The 20,858-nt window shown below is 39.0% G+C and overlaps 1 protein-coding gene across 1 annotated transcript in view; it reads right to left on the bottom strand.

Moving 5' to 3' along the window:
- LOC104076490 (GPI ethanolamine phosphate transferase 1-like) overlaps positions 1–20,484 on the bottom strand; it is a gene marked incomplete at its 5' end in the record, with an annotated part of 38,067 nt that extends 17,583 nt beyond the window's left edge. The window contains 7 exons of the mRNA XM_009577375.1: positions 1,752–1,854; positions 4,306–4,408; positions 8,260–8,368; positions 14,137–14,248; positions 18,661–18,752; positions 20,162–20,254; positions 20,385–20,484. Coding sequence (XP_009575670.1) covers positions 1,752–1,854; positions 4,306–4,408; positions 8,260–8,368; positions 14,137–14,248; positions 18,661–18,752; positions 20,162–20,254; positions 20,385–20,484 — 712 coding nt within the window. The remainder of the gene's footprint in view (positions 1–1,751; positions 1,855–4,305; positions 4,409–8,259; positions 8,369–14,136; positions 14,249–18,660; positions 18,753–20,161; positions 20,255–20,384) is intronic.
- Positions 20,485–20,858: the final 374 nt, after the last annotated feature.

Genomic DNA, 20,858 nt, shown 5'->3' with positions numbered 1-20,858 from the left:
CTTCACTCAATTCTCAGCACAGTATCACTTGACCTGAAGAAAAATTGTCTTCATGGAGTTTAAGAGGTCAGTGAACTCCTTTTCACTGGGGAAAATAAAAAATTAAAGTAATAGACATTCAACACTGACAACATTTTAATTAAAAATAATCTCACACCATCAGAGAACTCAGCTGTATTCTCTAATACAAGATTTACTTTGTGGCATATATTAACAGGCATTGTAGAGATGATTTTTCTAACCTAAAAACAAGAAGCAGAGGTAAGCATTATTGTTTCTTTCACTTGAAACCAAAAGTCAAATGACATACAGGGAGTGACAACAGAAAACTTCATTACAGCTTACCTATGTTCTTTTCATTTGCATTTGATTAATAAAGTGTTCATCACTGTTTAATACTGCTTTAATAGAATTTTATTTTAAAGCAAACAGAGTATCAGACCACCATCAGACAGGGAAGCATCACAGATGCCTTGTTACAAGATGCAAAAGGTAGAGTGGGTTCTAGAGTGGAAGAGAAAGTACATCCCACACATGACTCTGCTGTGCTAGAAACCTCTGGCTGCAATCATGGCCTCATGCTAAGCATACATTTTTACATTCAGATTCCTTCTCTATCACTTAAGATGCTACAAAACATGCTCACACAAAGTATCATAACTACACATAGCATAAATAAAAAGCGATTCCTGTTTTCATTTCTGATATTCAGCCTTGAATTGGTAAAGCCTGTTCTCTCTCAAGTTTTAAAACGGTCTCCCTTGCAGGAGAACTGCAAAACCACAGTATGTGTCAGGTCCACTCTGGTGACTGACTTGTCTCAGATTTCACCTCCCAGCACTTCTCCCTAATTATTATGAGCTGCAAAAGGAAGGAAAGATGTGTACTGCCACTTCTCTTACAAGTGACTCTGGCTACACCCATGCATCTGTACCCAGGTTCTCTGTGACCTGCACCAAGGATAGCACATTTGGGAGAAGGGGGGGAGAGCTGTGCTGCACACCTGCCTGGCTCCAAGCACCCAGACAACTCTGCAACCAGCACTTCAGATTTAACCAAATCAATGGCATAGCCACAGTTTGTTAACCCTTGACCTAATCTAAAAACTAAGTAGCAGTGCGAGCAGCATGGGCTTTGAAAATTGCTGACAATATACTAAATTTTAAGGTGAAAGAAGTTGCATTGATTACAAAACTCCCTCTCCAGGCAAATCCGAGAAGGTGCTAGTTCCAAGTTAGTCTCCAGCTCCTTGTCTGTCTAATCAGAAATAAAACTCCGCCCTTGAAGAAAGAGTAGAAGGACAAAGTCAAACTAAGATTTCTAGTATTTCCTATGGGTCATTTCAGAAATCAAATTATTTCTTTTCAGCCTCTCACTCGTGACTCTGCCATCAGAATAAAAAAAGTACAGTGACATTGTACTTACTTTAAAGAGTTACTGTACCTTATGTTGAATTAGCACTACACTTGATAAACAGAGCTTTGTAGCCTACAGAACATACCACTAAGTCAAACTCATTTCCTGCATTCCTAGAAATGGCTCTGATGTGGAATATCTTCAATAACATACATTATAAATCTCTCCTACAAGGTCACATTCCTATTTCATAAAACAGCTGATACTGGCTTCCCAAACTTAAAGAAATGCAAAGTGTTGCTCTGTGAAAACCACACAGAATATTTATTATATCCTCAAGGACAAAAAAAGATAAAGCTGATAATTAACCTGATATTGCTATCTGGAGCTGTTACCTTTGGTTTGAGTGAAAGACCATAGTGCTGCAGTGCTTCTTGCTCCATATTTATCCACACAAACATCAAACCAGATAGCACCAGTGGAAACAGAGCTTCATACCTGAAGAGTAACATAATAATCATAGTAAGTGCAGCCATTAACAACTATTTAACATCAAATACTGACATGTTTCTTTTTTTTCCTTCAAACAAGTGATATACCAAAGACCTAGTGGCATTCTCCCCCTTCTCTTCCCATTTCTGAGGAGTACCCACAGTTGGTTAGTTGAAGTTTAAAGCCATGCAGTAATTAAATGGTAAAAGTAGGAGAAACAGAGGCTGCTTCAGCTTTGTCATGTTTTGCACCTACTTTCTCATTTGATGGCTGCCACAACATTGGATGACTGCCCTTTGTGTCATGATTAATTTTAGCAAAACTGGAATACAATTAAAAAGAAACAGGAAAAAAAGAATCACATTTGGCACCCATTTTCTGCAAAACGGAAAATTTTGTAATGAGAGCTATTTGGAACTGAGGGGTTACAGTCCAACCCAGACAGCGACTAGAGATTGTGTCTCTTTAGGACCTAATCACACAAACTCATTCTGGTGATCTCAGTCTAGTTCCAAGGAGAGAAGCATCTGTATAATAAAAAAAGCATTACATTTAACTGAAGTGAAATGTCCTTTTCTTTACTATATACCAATCCATTGCAATAGCAGCATCAAGTCACTCTCTAACCAAGGCCGCTACGGTGTTCTAGCTACACCCCCAAACTCAGAGGAGTATTTCTGGCTCCTACAGCACTCAAACACAGCAAACTATGAGAGATATGTGAGAGATTAAAACCCCCAGATAACTTAGGGGTGTAGACTGTCATTGGATAATACTAGTTTCTGCTTGCACTTCATAGTGTCTCTCAGTTTTTTTTTCTTTCAGGATAAAATTATAATACTGACACTGACTGTGACACTAATACTGACAAGATTGTAATTGTTTTCCTTTTTATTTTTTTCCTCCTTGGACACACACTTACTTTGTCTAAAAATAAGAAAATCATTGCAGTTAATCTTGGTATTGTTTCTGTTGTGCCTCCCCACTAGTGTAGCTACAAAGCAGTTTCAAACTGGAACAAAAAGGTTTTGATAGTCTTTTCTGCTTTAATTATCAGAATGACAAGCAGTTAAACACGAAGACAACAATGGTTGAGTTGTCAGTAACAAAAGCACCTACAATCCTCACAGTGGTCTACACTTGCCTACAAACTGAATGTCTTCAACAGAGAGTGACAACTGGTTGTATGCAACCATGCTCTTCAGCTGGCTTCAATACTTCCACTTAACTGCACCTAGAGAGGTGCTGTAGTTACCTGGGCCATGCACTGGGTTACACGGTATAACAGAGCACTGAGGAGAGAAACACTGGATACTTTTGGTACCGAGTGCATTGTTTTTGCGATGATTGATTGTTTTGTTGGGGTTTTTTTGGTGTTTGTTTTTTGTTGTTTTTTTTTTTTTTTTTTTTTTTTAAAAAAGAGTTGTTCCAAAATTTGTTGGTCTATTTGAACATTGTAGGAAGACAGCAGAGAGCTGTCAGCATTTAAGTGGTCTGGTGCAGGGCCAAAATACAAAGAGGGAGGTTACCAGCCTCAGAGAGAACAACATTCATGCTTTATCCAGTAGCCAGGACAGGCTAAGAAGGTTGAGTGTAAGAGTGTGTGTGCAGACAGGAGTAAGATTAGGATCAAAATCTTAATGGGGAAGTGGGAGGTAGGGGAGGCAGGAGATAAAAAAAAAAAAAAGAGAGACGCGTCATCTAAAATGAGAGTATCCACAAGAGGCAGCTATTGCAAAATGCCTGCTGCAAGATATTTTATTCTACTTAACTTTCCAGTGTAATTAAATCCAGAGGATTAGTGAGAGAGGAGGCGGAAAGAATGGTTCCTATACTCCCCATTAATTATGCTCTTAAGAGCTACTGAGTCTGGGAAAAAAAGGGTTGGCTGACACAGTGTTTTCTTCATTTACAAGCTCTGAGGAGTTGTCTTTTACCCAAAAAGAAGCAAGCCCTATTCTTTATAGGGACTAGCATCCCTTTGAAAAAAATTACTTCCATGAAAATCTCTCTGAACAAAATTTTCCCCTCATTTTAGGGCTACCTGTTTCCTGTCACATGTCATTTAAGCCATAACTAGACACCAGTGCTGAGCAGCTGGGAAAGAAGTTATTTCCTTTTGTCTGAGAACAGAAAAGCACATGCCAAAACAACAAAAGACAAACTAAACCAGACTTTCTTATTTTGGTGCAAGATTGTTTGAATATATACCCTTCCAGCCACTGCTTGGTCTAGCTGAAAGGAATGTCAACAAAAGAGTATTTATAATACAAGGAGGAATATGGAAGTTCCCCTGAAATTTTATTTAGGAAACTAAACAAGGAGATAAATGGTGAGACTACAGCTGGAAGCACACGTTACACCTTTAACAGAAATGTCCATGAGATTCAGTAGTTTCACATTTAGCCCCTGATTTTCATATGTAAGACCAATCCAAACAGAGTAAGAAAGAAGTACCCTGTGCTGAGGAGCAGGTAGGTGGACATCAGGGAGAGCAATATGCTGAACAGTCGCTGAAAGAGAAATGTGGGGCTCAGTAACGGCAACACTGAGGAAGAAACTGCAAGAAAAAGAGATCCGTCAGTCACTACATGCAAGACATTTCATCCTCTGCAACAAGATAACATTCTTCAAATCTTGACACTTTATGTACAGAAATTCAATACTGGTCATATATGCCCTTCTGTTTTCAGAAGTTACTTTTGCTAAAGAAAACCCAATGTTTGGAATGCTTAATATTTATCAAAAGTAATTTTAGTTCTCTATCATTTTAATTCCCTGGCTTTCTACCTCACAGCCTTTATAATTTCTTACGAACTGATGCTAATAAGTCCTTAAGATGATGCAGAAGCACTACCCCAAAAAACATTCAAACTTGACTGTTTAATACTACTCTGAGAATCACTTACCATGCCCCGAGGACCTCCAGCAGCTCAAAGACTGCGGTTACAGAGCCACTGCTCTGCTGGATTGGATTAGGAAACCTGCCACGTTTTGAGGTGGCAACTGAAAATACTGGTAGTAAAGATACAGAAACTATCAACTTATTAGCTTCACTACTTAAATGTTTTAAAACAGGAATATTTAAGGAACTACAGGGGACCTATCTGTCATGATTCATGCCTCTTGCCTTCAACTTGTAATGCATTTCTCTAATGCAGGTGTGGGATCTTAAGAGTTGCATGTCACTCCTTAGTGCACCCCATTACTCAACTGCCCAGTCAGCCCTGGCTAGTAGAGTCCGTGCTGCCTCTAAAGAGGCTCCTCTAGCTGTGAAACTTCTGCAAGTGAGGACAGGGCCCAACAGTTTGCAGGAGGCGAGGAAAATTGAGAAGAGAGGAAATAGGCTACTGGAAGAGTGAGTAAAGAGAAAGAAAAGCAGAGGAAAAGTGGCCAGTGCTTGAAGCAAGGAAAGGGAGAAGGAAAAGCATTGCTGTGATTTAATCTTTAAACCTGATTTTTTTAATATGAAAGTTTCATGTGTTTATAAAGAAGCGCGCTGACAAATAACATTGGTGTGATTCTTCATTGTGGTATAGTGCCCTCACATTACTGAATCATTCAAAGACTGCATCAACAGTAAGTCATAATTAATAATCACTCTAATAAGTAACAGAAATAAAACTGTAATATACGGAAAGTGCTCACTTGTATTTATTGTCATAGCATACATTAGTATTTCTAGTAAACGTATCAACGAAAGAGAGATGAGGCTGTTTCTAAAACCTGTGGGTCAGTGTGTTTTATTTCCTGGCTTTCAGCCTTGGCCACTGTTACAATTACAGAATAAGTGACTTCATTTCAAGGGTGCTCCAGCCTTTCAGCATCACTTGTAGCTTTCTATACTTGAAGAAGGCCCAACTCACGGAGGAACTCCAGGGACCTCACCTCAGGTCAGAATGGCTGGAAAGATATTCAGCATGGCAACTGGCCTCTGTGAATGACACTCAACACAGCAGACGTGTTTCACTCTCCAAGCACAATCATAGATGACAACAGATGAGTGGCTGGTAGGTGATAATTAGCCTTTCCCTTCCATCTCTGATGTGACACATCAGATATTAACCATCAAAAGACCTGCAGGTCTTTCTGGCTGACCTATACAAATCTCTGTTTGTGTCCCCTGCACACAGTTGTGACACCAAATTCCTCAAAATCTGGCAAGTTGCTATGATAGATTTCCACAGATGAAAACTTCAAAACATAATATACATTCATTTAGAAATTTCTGTGTCGTGGTTCTGAAGAACATGGGAAGCAGTTGGATTAACTTTATGCCTCTTGGTTTTACCTCTATGTTTGTGTGTTTGTAACGTACTTTGCACGAACCATACAGTGTAACAGCTAAAGCCAGCTGGACACAGGTCTGCAGGAACCCACCCACCACTAATTCACTTGCCTGGTTCTCCAAAAACCAGTCTTTCTTCAAAAAAAAAAATTTTAGGCCTAAATTAAAACTTTAAACAAGGTAGGCTTCATATTAATCAGAGTGAATAGCCGGGGAAGGGGGAACAATTTGCTAGAAAACTTCAGAAGTCTCATTATCATACTGACATCATACTACTCATATCAGTATTATTATGAATAAACACTGATAATTGTGTGTTTCTGGTTATATAAATACACACAGAGGTACAAAATGAGAATTCAGTAAGAGTGTCATTCTTCCACAACTAAGCAAAAAGATGAAGAGGAGTCTGACCACCTATAATGCCACTAACTGGAAAATCTACAGTAGACCTTGGTACCTTAATTCTTATGGTGCCACATTTGTGGTACACACTAGTGACAAGGCAGATGCTAGTTGTGGTTATGCTAGTGACAAGGCATTTCTCTCCAACAGGAGTATTGAGGACATGTTGTTGAATGCCTTAGCTTTTTACCCGCTTAGTTCTGTGTTTAATTATATAGAGCAACTTCAGCAAGCACATAAAGCTCCTACCTTGTATATCATATTCACTTACAATGATTACTTCCAGTCTGAAAGACTTTGCTAAAATATTCAATACTACCGTGGCAGCAAGTAGACTTTTTGGGTATATACAGTTTATTTCACCGTTGGCTTTATTTTTATCATAGAAACATCACCCACAGCAAAGAGAATTTCTAATACACTTTTTCCTCGTAACTCTAGACCTCTCTGACTGCCCAAATCACCTCTTCGATGAAAAATGTTTTTCTCTTACCCTTACACAGGAGAGAAAGATAACCTTTACCCTCAATTCCTGCTCCGGTAAGCCAAGCAGGACATCATTGATTTCATTGACCTTACAACTGCAAGGAATTCATCCACGCAGAGATCCCCACTTAGCTTAGCAGGCTACGAAGGGTTAGGAAAGCATGGTGAAAAGGAAAATGCTCCGAAGAAAACTACATTACAAAGAGACCATTGCTCACACACACACTGATCACAATCAGCTGTATTAACCTTGAATCCATTTGCTCAAACAGAAGCAGGATTGCTAAAACTGACAAGATCTGCTTAAGTTAAAACAATGTCACCAATACAGGAATGTACAAGACATCCAGCAATTAGATAAAAAGAGTCATAATTCTTCCATTAAGCTATGTTTAAACTCCTGGTCTTGACTTTTAGCAAAGTGCTGCTATCAAACTTTGCATGGGATATGTTTAGCTCTAAAACAAATCCCACATTCCAGATCACTCAGGACTAAACAATGCTCAACATTTTCTAATGGACCCCTACCGAAATTATTTTATAGCTGAAGTATGAAAGGTATTGCTTTACTGTGTTCCATAATCCCAGTGATAATTACATTTGCTCTGTTTAATCAGCCTAAGATTTTAATTTTAGAGTGGTGAAAAATCCATAGACTTGTAAATTGTTTTTTTCTTTAATAATTAGGTTCTAACAGATATCAAACATACGTTAGTATCATTAGTTCACAGGTATTTTGCAAGGCAGCTCTGAAAAGCACTTCCGAACCCTAAGGGTCTCCGCCATCAGCTGCAACTTCACGTTTCTATTGAAATACAGCAAAAACCTTTCCTCACTTCCCTATGTTTAACTGGATTGCTTGCAGAACATCTCCGATCATCCTTACCTGGCTCCAAGTGAAACAAAAAGGGAATTTATACCATTGTATCCCTAAAAGGGGTCTTCAAGATATTCAGAACATTCAAAACAAAAGATAAAGTTACTTGTAAATCAAAGTTTTTTGCATTTTATTACAAACCTACAAAGAAGTAATATTTTAGAAAACTTTCTAACACATTCCTCAAAAAAACTCACTTAGGAAAGAATAGGGAACACATGGAAGAACTATTAGGAGTCAAATAAAGGAATATGTGCAAAAGTAAGATGTTAATAAAAAAACGTCACTGCACCCCACTCAACCCCAAGCCCCACAAACTATCAGCATACAAATTTGAGAGGGAAGATGTTCTTACCTAGAGTCATCCAGCTAATAATTTGATTCAATACAGGCAATCCCTGCTTGTTCTTAAGACTGTCATGGGTACTGCTTACAACGTATGTCGAAAGTGCAATACTCAACATCTAGAAAGAAGAAATCAGACAATGAAACACATAATTAATGTATGGATCTCTGCCATCCCATACTAAACATGTAAATATCCTTTAGAGTTGCATAAACACCTCATCTGAATCAACATAAGAACAGGAAGAATGATATGTGGTGTCGAGTATTTCTAGCTTTTTACAATATTTGCTTTTAAAAACTTCCTTCTAGGGTTTTTTCTTTTAATTATTATTATTTATTTGTGCTATTTTTAAACAGTTTAAACAAGTGCCCTGGATCACTGATTTGACACGATATGCTCTTTGTCAAGAATAACTACTTAAACACTCATGTAAACCACAGAAAACATATGCCCCCAGTTTTTTGAGGAGCACTTGTCCTCAAACAGCAACCGTGAAGAACTAGCAGAACCTCTGGCTTTGCTGCAGGATCAGGTACAGGGTGAAGGGGAAGGGTAGTTAAGGCAAAAGCTTTGCATGGACAGCACAGCTCCTGTAAGAAGAGACAGCAGCAGCAGAGCAGATTGGAGGTGGGTTTTAAGAAATGGAAAGAAGCTGCAATCTCAGCAGACTGTTCAAATGAAATTGTCTGAACCACCTCAAGCAGAGTCCTCTGCTTTGGAGAAGCAGTGAAGCTGAAGAGGGTTTTTTTCTTGACTAATTCAAGAGACACCATTCAGTCATCAAGTAGGTGCAAAAAAACCTTAGGAAAATTACCCCATGAGTCAGTTATTTTTGAAAGATACAATTACCCAAGAAAATGCTTGAGCCAAGTTTTCAATTACTGCTATTTATTCACAACTCCGCAGTTCCACTAAAAGGCAAATCAAGCATGCATGGTACTTTGCAAGCATGTGCTTTAAAACTGCATTACAAGATCTAATTGCTGTTGTGTCTTTTTTAGTGCAAAGCAACTACGCAGTGTTCACATCTGTCACTTTTTACTGTATGAATAGCTGCCATTCCCCTGCCAGACGCAGTGATTCCTAGTGGTACCTGCCCAGAGGATACACTTAGCAGTCAGCATTCTTTTTTGGCCCAGTTTCACAGGTGCTCAGTATCTGCCGTTTTTATTTAATTTCAGGCCACAAGAACATGTAACTTTTATTTCTGTGTGACATCAATAAGCTAGGTCAAAGCATTAAGTCTCCAAAAGCTCAGGGAATTGGCCCCTTTAGACCACTGATGTTTATTTCAGATGCTTTTGCTGTATTCAGGCCAGATCTCTTCCCTTTGATATACCTTTTCAACTTCTTTTAGTGTCATGAGCTCTGGTAATCCCTCTGCTATGCCCTAGCCACTGGTGAAGTCACTTTGCACTCACTTTGTGTCATCTCCCATAATATATCTTGTGCCTTGAAAGACTTGTGATGACCCGGGCACTTTAGTAAACCCAATTTACTGCTGCTAGATCTATGCCAGTGTCCAGGGAAGGGCTCAGCATCTGCTTTTGAGACTCCTGTGTTTGCAGTTTAAGTAATGTTCAAACTGCTCTCAGCTTTCACCAACATCTCCAGGACTGTGGAACAGTGCAGAAGCAACTTCAAGGTGCAAACTGAGGTCTCCATCTAAGAATCTGTCTTCTTTCCCCCTTCACAACTTTCTTTGAATTTCAGAGACTATTCTTGAACAGCTCAAGACCTGAGAAACACTCATCCATAGGTTACAGATAGAAAGAGGAAACCAAGGGTGACATCTGCAGTCCCAACACCTCTTCGTCAGCAGCTCTGGCTGGGAGCTCTCCTAAGCATCTAACATGGTAAGAACCCATAGAGAGAATGGTAGGAGAACCAGCATCATCAGCTGGACACTATACGAGGCTAGTTGAAAACACTCCTCCTGTCCCCTAGTTCCACTGATACGATATGGATTCCTATTGTTTATTTCTCCTCCTAATTTAGAGGAGAAAACTAATAAACTGACCACCTTGGACCCACATGAAATTCAAGCCTGCTAGGAATAACAACTTGACCCAACATTATCAACCAATGGAAAGAGCAGTGTTTTCGGTAGTGCAGCAAAAACTGGACTTCACCTATGAAACTGCTGGCAAAGAGAAACTGGTGTTCTCTCCAGGAAAAAAAATTAAATTGTACAGTAGGCACTGCAGCAGTCTAGCTGATGGATTATCAATAACTCCTGTTTTCACCATTCCTGAAGCCTTCCTGACTTCTCAAAGATCATAAAATCATAGAATCATTTAGGTTGGAAAAGACCTTTAAGATCATCAAGTCCAACTGTAAACCTAAGATTGCCAAGTCCACCACTAAACCACGTCCCTAAGCGCGACACCTACACGTCTTTTAAATACCTCCAGGGATGGTGACTCAACCACTTCCCTGGGCAGCCTCTTCCAGTGCTTGACCATTCTTTCAGTAAAGAAATTTTTTCTAATATCCAGTCTAAACCTCCTGAAGCCATTTCCTCTCATCCTGACACTTGTTACTTGGGAAAAGAAACCAACACCCATCTTGCTAGAAGACAGAAGTAGCATTAACCAAAAGACAATTCTCTCCTTGCCACAGCAAACAAAACTCAGCAAAAAAAAAAGTTATTCCTGCTTTAATGATATCATGAGAAAACCTGAGAAACTCTTGGCAATTTTCAGAAACTATAAGGGTGTAATTAGTATCTTCTGCCTCAAGCAGCGACATGTATCAAAACTTCAAAATTAGGTCTAAATATAACTGAAGTTTTTGTAACAGAAATGTAAATGTAACAATACGAAGTTACTCAAGCTTGCATTTTTACTTTTTAAAATTTCTTTATTTATACACTTTTGATGTTTGGTTGTCTGGGACTTTTTTGTTTCTTTAAGGCTAATACCCATGATGGAAATCTATAGTGTGTAGGTGCAAAAACAAGTGAATAAATGAGTAGTCTGTAAATGGCCATACAGGTATGTAGTTCATACTCATTTGCTAAGGTGTACACTCTGTCCCATCCATGGAGAAACCAAGGCAAAAATACATAGTTCAGGACTGGATTGGAGGGAATTATCTTTTCTGTGGAGGACTACATGCAAACTGGAGGGATTTTGCCTACTCTGAGGGTCTCTGCCAACTCAGATTTCTTTTTGACCAAAAGGAAAGCAATTAACATAATGGAACAAGCTTTATTCCTTACCAGGCACGATATCTTCACTACAGGCTAATTCCCAGATGGAAAAGGAAGCTCACTTGGACAAGAAAGAAGAAAGTTGTCTTCAGAAGAGGAAAAAAATTAATCATAAGCACAACAAAAAGCCTAGGCTATGCTGAATCTCTCTCTTTCTCTAACTGAAACAGGAAGAGAACTGAAAAGGGAAGTGTCTTTATTCAGATGCAATTCCAAAATAACTTGTGAAGAACAACTCAGAACTATTTGAGCCTTTGGGAAATATTACCTTATTTCTTGTATGAAAATGCATCTCATCCCAAATGAGCAGATGCAAAAAATTGAGGTGAGGTGAAATGAAATGAAAGATTTAAAAGAGGGTTCTTACACACAGACTCTACCAAAACAAAGAGGAAAAGGATTTTAAAAAAAAAAAAAAAAAAAAAAAAAGTCAGGGGATCCTGATCAGAGAAGTCTGGCCAGATCGATAGGCTTTTTGCTAAAAGGAAGAAAACTAGAAACACCAGCTATTCCTTCTCCATTGTGTAATTCAAAAGCTTTTAGTCAGAGCTGAACCTATAAAAGATGTTAGCAGAGTGGCTAAGGGAATCCCCAGGACAAACCACAAAGAATATGAGGAAGGGACGCTGTATTTTCCCTTCCACCTCAATCAATACTTGGAGGAAAGTGGCACACAAAGAAGAAAGACCTGTAGCAAATTAATCTATCTTCTCACTCCCCAAAATGAAGAAATGTCCAACAACCAATCTTAACTTCCTGTCTAGGAAGGAACAACATTACCAGAGGAACGCATAACCTTCAGTGACTGTCTCCAAACATCACAAACGGGGGAGCTGCAAAAACTACTTTTAAGAAACCCTTTGTCAGATGCAAAGCAGGAACCTGATCATGTGTGCTTATGTATATGAACGTCAGTGCCCTGATCTCTGTCTGTCATTGCAAAATAGGTATGTTTCATCTGACTAGAGGATTCACCTCACCCTTAAAACTGCCTGGGAGTTGTAAATCAAAACTCATGTGTTCAAAACACTCCAAACCAGCATTTTTGAAGACTACCCTCTTCCCTGTCCCCACTGAAAACTCCAACTCAAAAGAAAAAGGAGAACAAGGGAATTCCATTGCCTAGAAATACTAGTCTTCTGATAAACATTTTCCTTTTGTATTCCTGTATGTTTCAAAGCAACTAAATGAAATCTAACCTCAAAATAAGTTATTTACTTAGAAACGGGTAATGCCTCTGTAAAGTCCTTTTACCCCTTTAAGTCTGAATAATCTCCCCTCCCAATCCTTTCCTTACCCAGAGTGTGAATGGTGGATCCACGTTTTCCATTCCCAAGTAAGCTTTTGAAATAAAAATCTTATAGAGACTAGTAATTAGATGTCACTATTGTAAAATATCCTCTGATTAAGGAGCTATTTGAGGAGCTTTATGATCTTCTTAAAGGTTGGGAGGAAAACGAAGATGTTATTCCCTGAACAAGCAGGCAGAACATTTTCATCTAATTAAGTATCTCAGGGCTCTGTGAGTGAATTTCCTGATTCTCTAAAGTTGGCTCAAGAATAGTCTGGCATTACTTTTTGACAACAGATCTATTTCATCATCATCATCATCATTTGTGAGCTTCTCCATCTCCGCATGAGATGCTGTAGCAGTTGTGTGGTGAGTTGACATTAGCCAGCTATCAGATACCCACCCAGCTGCTCTCTCACTCCCCCATCCAGTACAATTTGTTTTCAGGCATTCCAGTGAGAAATCCACTGCTGAGTATATACTGAAAATATCTGTCCTAAATGCTTAGGAAAGGAACTGATACCTCTTCTCCACAGTTAAGCTGGAAAAGTTAAGAGAAACCACCAGCACATTATACATGTGGGTACATTCACGTAAAGGCATTTTAAGCATTCATTATTCTTTCCCCTCCTCGTTTTAACCAATTTGAGCTCCATACCTAAATCACTGATATAATGAATGCATTGCTTAGCTCAATAAGAAACTCCAGCACATAAGTCATAACCAATAAAGCTGGTCCTGAAATAAAACCATTATATTGTAATAAGATTTAAAAAAAAAAAAAAAAAAAAAAAAAAGAGGACAGCAGACACGCAAGGTATTATTAGAATCTTAAAGGCTCTCTAGAACTTAGTTAGCACATACTATGAAAAGATCTACCTACTTCATGAAGCTATAAAGTGAAAAATCTCATCTTTCATCTGAAAGAAGATTTAACCAACAGAAAACGAGCTCAGTATCAGTCTCACATTGTTATTCAACAGCCAGAAACTGGAAAGAACCCCCTGAACCAGCAAGACTTTCCTTGGTGTGCATGTGCAATTCCTGCAAAGGTCACTGGAAGTTACATACAGACTGAAGGCAGGACAAACTCTCAAACTCTCCGAGTAGAGCATCAAAATGTCTATGCACATCTATGTATCAATACACATAAATATGGACAGGATGAGCTTTTGGGAACATAGCATAATGATATTTAAAAATGCATATTACCATGAGCACATGGTTCTCTTAAAACAGTCAAGGGGAAAACTCTTAGGAACAATAATTTTCTTCTTGAAAATTGTGGCCTTGGTAGGAACACGTTCTTAGAAAGTATGTAAAAATTTGCATGTAAAAACCCTCTAACATTCAGAATTACTGAAAAGTCGCAACTGACCTGATAAAAATGTACTTTCAGATCTTCGTTATTTCTGTACTTATTTTCGCTTTTACAAAGAGATGCCAATGAGAAGCAAGAGATCAAGAGAGTCAGCAAACCAGTTACTAGTCTGCAAAAAAAAAACAAAAGAAAATAAAATCCCAGGAAATATCATCAAAAGGTTCAGGAAATTTTCACAGAAGTGTTCTTCACTAAGATGAAATAATTCGTTACAGTATCAAGACTTAATACATTAAGGAAGCTTCAACATCCAGCTTTAGAAAAACAAAATCCAATCCAGAATCAAGTGTGGTTTGTGGTGTGTGGTTTTTTGTTGGTTTTTTTTTTTGTAGTGGTCAGTTGTGGGGGTTTTTTGCAGGGGGTGGGGTGGGAGTTTGTTGTTGTTTTTGTTTGTTTGTTTGTTTGTTTTTTAAATACAAGCTTGTCATCCACAAATATAGTGATTCTCTTTTCACGGCAGTGGCCAAAAAAAAAAAAAAAAAAAAAAAAAAATCTCCATTTTGGCCACGTGTCTGATCTGTCACCCATTATTTGTAGGTACTTTTGATTACCTCCAAATAATATTTTGAACAAAAGAGTAACAGTGATCACTGATCTAAAGTTAGTGGTTTCAAGGTTTGTCAGGTTGTCATCTAACAGGGTAATCATACCACCATTACTATCAAATAAATAGCTTTGTCTAAACGCAACAGCAAGGAAGATTGTCACTCATCAAGTAAACACAGGAAAAAAAGCACTGCTTGACATAAATTGAGTAAATCTACTAATTATGACACTGTTCCAAAATAATAGACATGATTCACTAAAAGATCAATACTAATAGCACCTCCGATTATCTCCCTTCAGTCATCAAGCAAGCAGAGGAACTGTAAAAGCAGCAGAAGTTTTTGCATGTATTTCTCTGTCACGGTACAACCTTGATATGGCAGTAGTCAAACCACACAGTCCTCACTTCCACTTGTCCCTTGGCATCTCCACTGAGAGATTACTGACAAAAATCTCCATTTGTGACTGCTCCACTCGTGTTTTCTCAGGCATAACACAAAAACGTACAAATACCTCATATTCAGTAAAATCAGGCTACACAGGCATATCTCAATAGCAATTTTCAAGCAATGATCTAACCAATACAGGAACACAGTTGCAGGCTACTCACTCATAGAATGGAGGTTGGCAGGTATCTCTAGAGATCAGACTAGTCCAACTCCCTACTCAAAGCAGTGCCAACTACAGCAGGCTGCTCAGGGCCGTGCCTAGCTGGGTATTAAATACTTCCACTGATGGAGACTTCACAACCTCTCGGGGGAACCTGTTCCACTGCTTCACCTCCCTCAGCGTAAAAAAGCTTTTTTCTTATGTTTAAATGGAATTTCCTGTATCTGAATTTCTGCCTATTTCTTGTCTCTTCACTGGACACTGAGAAGAATCTGTCTTCTTTACACTTCTCCCCCAGACAGGTATTTATATACATTGATAAGATCCTCCTGAGTCTTCTCTTCTCCAGAATAACCAGTTCCAGCTCTCCCAATCTCTCCTCCAGGACAAGCAGTCCCAGCTCTCACTTGCTCTCCTGTGACAGATGCTCTAATCCCTTACTCATCTTAATGGCCATTCTCTGGACCTGGTCCAGTATGTCCACGTCTCTCTTTCTGGAGAGCCCAGAACCGGACACAGCACTTTCAGATGTGTCTCGTCAGGGCTGAGTAGAGAGGAATAATCACCCTCCTCCTCCTCATCCTGGTGATGCCAAGGATACTATTGGCCTTTCCTGCAAGGGGCACATTGCTGGCTTGTGGTCAAACCAGTCGGTCCCAGCTTGTTCTGGTGCATGGAAATTATTTCTGCTCAGGTACAGGACTTTGCACTTCATGAACTTCCTGTCTGCCCATTTCTCCAGCCTGTTGAGGTCCCTTTGAAGGGCAGCACATCCATCTGCTGCATCAACCACTTCTCCCAGTTTTGTATCACCTACAAACTTGTTGAAGGTGCATTCTATCCCATCATTTAAGCCAAGATGATGTTAAAACAGTATTGGCCCCAGTACCAACACCTGCTGTACACCACTAGTGACTGGCCTCCAGTTGGACTTTGTGCCGCTGATTACAATCCTTTGAACTTGACAGTTAAGCCTGTTTCCAGTCCACCTCGCCGTCCACTGATCTAGCGTGTACATCATCAGTTTGTGTATGAGGATGTTATGGGAGACAGTAACAAAATCCTTGCTGAAGTCAAAATAAACAACATTCACTGGTCTCCCCTGGGTCACTGAGCCAGTCTTCTCATCTTACAAGGCTACCAGGTTGGTCAAGCACAACTTCCCCTTCATAACTTAATGCTGATTACTCCCAATCACCTTCTTGTCCTTTATATGTTTAGAAATGGTTTGCTTCCAGGATTAGTTGCTCGAGTACCTTTCCAGGGATTGAGGTGAGGCTGACTGGCCTGTAGTCCCCTGAATCCTCTGTCTTACCCTTTCTGAAGATAGCAGTGACATCATCTGCTTTCTTCCAGTCCTCAGGAACCTCTCCCACCAGCTGTTGCCACAACTCTTCGAAGATGATCACAGTGACATTGGCCAGCTCCCTCAGCTCTCTTGCATGTATCCCATCAGGGCCCATAGACTCGTGCATGTCCAATTTGTTTAAGTGTTCCCTAACCTGATCCTCTTCCACTAAGGTTATGTCTTCCTTGCTCCAGACCCTCCCATAGGTCTCAGCAGTCTGAAGGCTGGGGTTCCTAATGGCCAGTCTTACCAGTAAAGACAGAGGCAAAAGAAGGCCTCAGCCTTTTCCATGTCCTTTATCACCAGGTCCCCGTCCCAGTCAGCAGCAGGGCCACATTGTCCTTTTGCTGCTGTACGCTGTCTTGTTGCACTTTACATCCCACACCAGAGTCAACTCTAGGAGAGCTTTAGCTTTCCTAACCTATCCTGCATATTCAGACAGCATCTCTATGTTCCTCCTGGGTCATCTGACTCTGCTTTCACCTCCTGTATGCTTCCTTTTTATGACTGAGTTGAGTCAGGAGCTCCCTGTTTGTACCATACAAGTTTTATTAATGTATTGAAGAAGCCCTGACCTGACATATAGTGCCTCTGCTCAAGAACAGGTTTAATAAATGCCCCTATTTCTCATTGGCACTCTAATTTCTCCCTCCTGTATCTTCTCTCCCAGCATCTCCTTATCTCCAATATCCTGAAGTGTCACATATACATATATTAATTGTTGCTTCAAGCCTTTTCAGATTCAAAACTCCCTTGACAAGATTCAGACAGGTGCAAACTGTTTCAGAGGTACTATGTTTCATTAGAAGATTAAATAGGAAGATGTATAGCCTGGGTAAGGTGAATGTAAAGAAGTGTCAGCGAGGAAGATCTGAAGGTAATTTAATTCCATTTTGATTTCTAAGCTGTGCTCAAATGTTCTAAAGAATAAAAAAAAAAAAAAATCAGTTTGGACCAGCAGAAATACATACGTGTGTATACAGCTGAGAGGTTGTAATACAGCCAAAGCAAATCTGTCCTGAATATTTCCAACATGCCAAGCATCAAGACTAAGAAGGGTTTTCAATAGATAGATTTAAATCACAGTGAAAAATATCAGGGCAGAATGTAAGTAATTTTGGAAATATCTGGGCTCACAATTCTATCTGCAATCACATACTACTGCTCAAATCCTGTATTTTACTGAGGATCAGGCACCCTGGCTCTGATGGGGCACAGTATCTTCTGCCAGACAGCAGAAGCAGCCTTTGCAGTCTAGGTCAATTCAAGTCTCCCTCTGCAGTAACTACAACGATACCACAAGCCCAACGCCTTCAGGCCAACCATCTGGATTGTATCTAGATATGAGAGAATTGCTTGTATGATGAAAGAGTAGCTCACAAGCGGAGAGGGACAGACGACAAAGATGTACTAGAAAAAAATGCAGATCAACAACTGTAGAAAATTAGACAGGCAACACCAGAAAGGAAAATGCAGAACAGAGAAGCAGAAGTGGAAAAAGAAGAGACAAAGGAGACACTGAGGAAGAAGAGAGCTCTGCCTATTCTATCTGTTCTATTTCCCTGAATATCTCATTAGGTATAGAGTCCTATTCAAAGACAGATTATTCAAAATTAGATGGAGGAATTCAGAAAGATGCTGTCAAAGTAAATGGCTTTTGAATAAATGCTGTTATTCACATATCTCAGTGCTATTTACCATGTTTGCACCCCAGTGAAGCTCCTCCTTTAATGATGACCTTTATTTTCACATAAAATTTGCAAATTTTTGTATTGTGAGAAATGTTTCCCTCGACAAGAAATTACAGAATAATGCAAAGAGCAAATGGATGTGTCAAAAGAATTAAAAGTCTGTTCTCATTCACATTAGTGAATAACTGAGGTCTCTATAATCATGTTATTTAAATTCTGAATTTCAATACCTGTCTCAGCCAGCTTTCAGTAATACAACTCCTCAGCCTGAATTTTGAATATCAAAGAGGGAAATAAAAAGTTTAGAGAACAACATGAGATTCTTACACCAGAGGAATGTTTGGTTCTCTTCCTACAACAGGCATTAAAGGAAATATTGCCAGGAGGACACACAGAAAAGTCCACATCAATGCTGTTGCCTAAAAGAAGAAAAACAAATGGGATTTTTTTGGAGGTCATGTGGACAGACAATTGTCTAATCAGAAAAAAAATACTTCAGTGAACTACTAATGGCTACTAGCATCTCCCACAGGCAGAACACCCTTGCATCTATCAAGAGTAAAATTAACTGAAAAAAGGACACAGGGTCATTGGTATTACAGCACTTCAATTTAATACAGAAAAGAATCTCATTTACACAGCTGTCAAAATCCTATCAAAGACAATGCGAATTAAAGCTAAGTTTATATTTAAAAACACTTTCTTAAAGTATGGCCTTCACACACATTGCAGTCACCAGAAAGCTGATGAGTAACCTTATGGAAGAAAGGAATAAAACTAATCTCATCAGAAGTTTGCAGCAGTTAAGTAATCACCCATTCTCTAGCAATATGGTAACATTTTCCAGTCTTTGAATGTGAATGCCATTTGATTTAACCACCATAATCGTCTAAGTAGTTCTCTAAACTCTTTGCTAGGAGGGGAAAAAAAAACCAACCCTATCCCAGGTATTTTACTCTAAAGATATTAAGAGCTATATCACTTCAAGTTTTCAAGCTCAAGTCAGACTCAAGTTCCTGAAAGGAAATTTTCAGTGCTGCAAAACATCTTCTGTGTATATCCAGCTTTAAGACAAGTTACTTGATTACTCAAATACAATAAAAAAAATTGTAAATAAATACAAGCCTCCATCTTGACAGTTCTTGCAGAGCAAGACTTGGCAATTTGACTCCAATTTTTTTTGTTTTAATTAAAATGTTAATGTTACACCAGAACTTTAGGTTTTAAGTATCCTGTGAAATAAGAGATGTTTGGATAAACTAATGGAAGAAAAGCCTCTTATATTAAAGGTTGTGCCACTTCATACCCATATCTACAAAGTGACGTTTTTTCCTGGGGAAAACCGTACAGAAAGCTGCCCCTGAGGAATGATGCGTGCCAGTTGATTGCAGACAATATGAATTGACACGCATTTTTCAGTTATTAGTACTTTTTTTTCAATAAATGATCATATTACTTAAATGGTGGCACTTTCACCAATCATGCACGTCAATGCTTTTGTCACTGTGACAATTTGATAAATTATGTGTATTTCATATGATTTTAAGTCAAGCATTTTTTAGTTATCATTAAGAACAGAAAACTGATAGCTAACTCATAGCTACCCTGAAATTCTTAAGCAGTCTTATTACTTCTCATATAAGAGATCTATCCAGATCATATTTAACTCCCTTGCCTTGCTACATGCTGCTCATGACAGAGATCAGAATAAGAGCATAACTGAACAAGAATCTAAAGCAACATTCCAAAGAGACCAGTCCCAACATCCTAAGATGCAATCAGCTGTTAGCCATTTAAAATGCTCTTTTTAAGCAAAGCAATACAGTACCTTTGCTTGAACCCACAGCTGTGTGATCACTGGCCAGCCAGCAAAGACAAGAAGACCAATAGTAAGTGTAGAGCGGTAGAAAAAGCTGAAGACCTAATGAAAAAAAAAAAAAAATCCAACAGAAGAGTGAAAAACAAGCACATTAATAAAACTTACAATTCCTCAAAGGGGTAGAATGCTAGCAGTGAGATACCCTGTTGATACATATGGATAAAATACTTACTAATATTTCAATTCCCAGTGTACAAACCAAGAGGAATCCTACAGACTGACTGATCTGAAGTGACAAGAGATTTGCGGCAAGGTCTTGAATAACAGGAAGTCTGTTCAAAATGATGGAATAAGACGGTCATTATTTCTAAAAAACAGAAATAATATAGGATTTTACCTTTGAAGGTCAGGGAAGGGGTCAGAGCACAAGAAATGTTTCAGGTATTGCTGATCCTGCCTGCTGTTTAGAAACAGAGTGGGTGATGGCCTGAGCCTCCTTCTGCCCAGTTTTACTTGATAGAAAATCTACAATAAAACCCTCCAGCTTTTTCCCCGCCCATTTCTAGCACATCTTCGCCAGTATTTGGACAAGCTTCAGATTATTCTTTATCCAAATCAACTCTAAGTTCATGACCATTTTGGTTATGTTGAGCTTAATGTCCGTCACAAGTGATGAAACATTCATAGAATCATAGAATTGTTTAGG

This window comes from Fulmarus glacialis, unplaced genomic scaffold, assembly GCF_000690835.1.
Source record: "Fulmarus glacialis isolate BGI_N327 unplaced genomic scaffold, ASM69083v1 scaffold6405, whole genome shotgun sequence".
Classification (NCBI taxonomy): domain Eukaryota; kingdom Metazoa; phylum Chordata; class Aves; order Procellariiformes; family Procellariidae; genus Fulmarus; species Fulmarus glacialis.
Note: the sequence above shows the minus strand (reverse complement) of the source record. Positions and strands in the feature narration are given on the sequence as shown.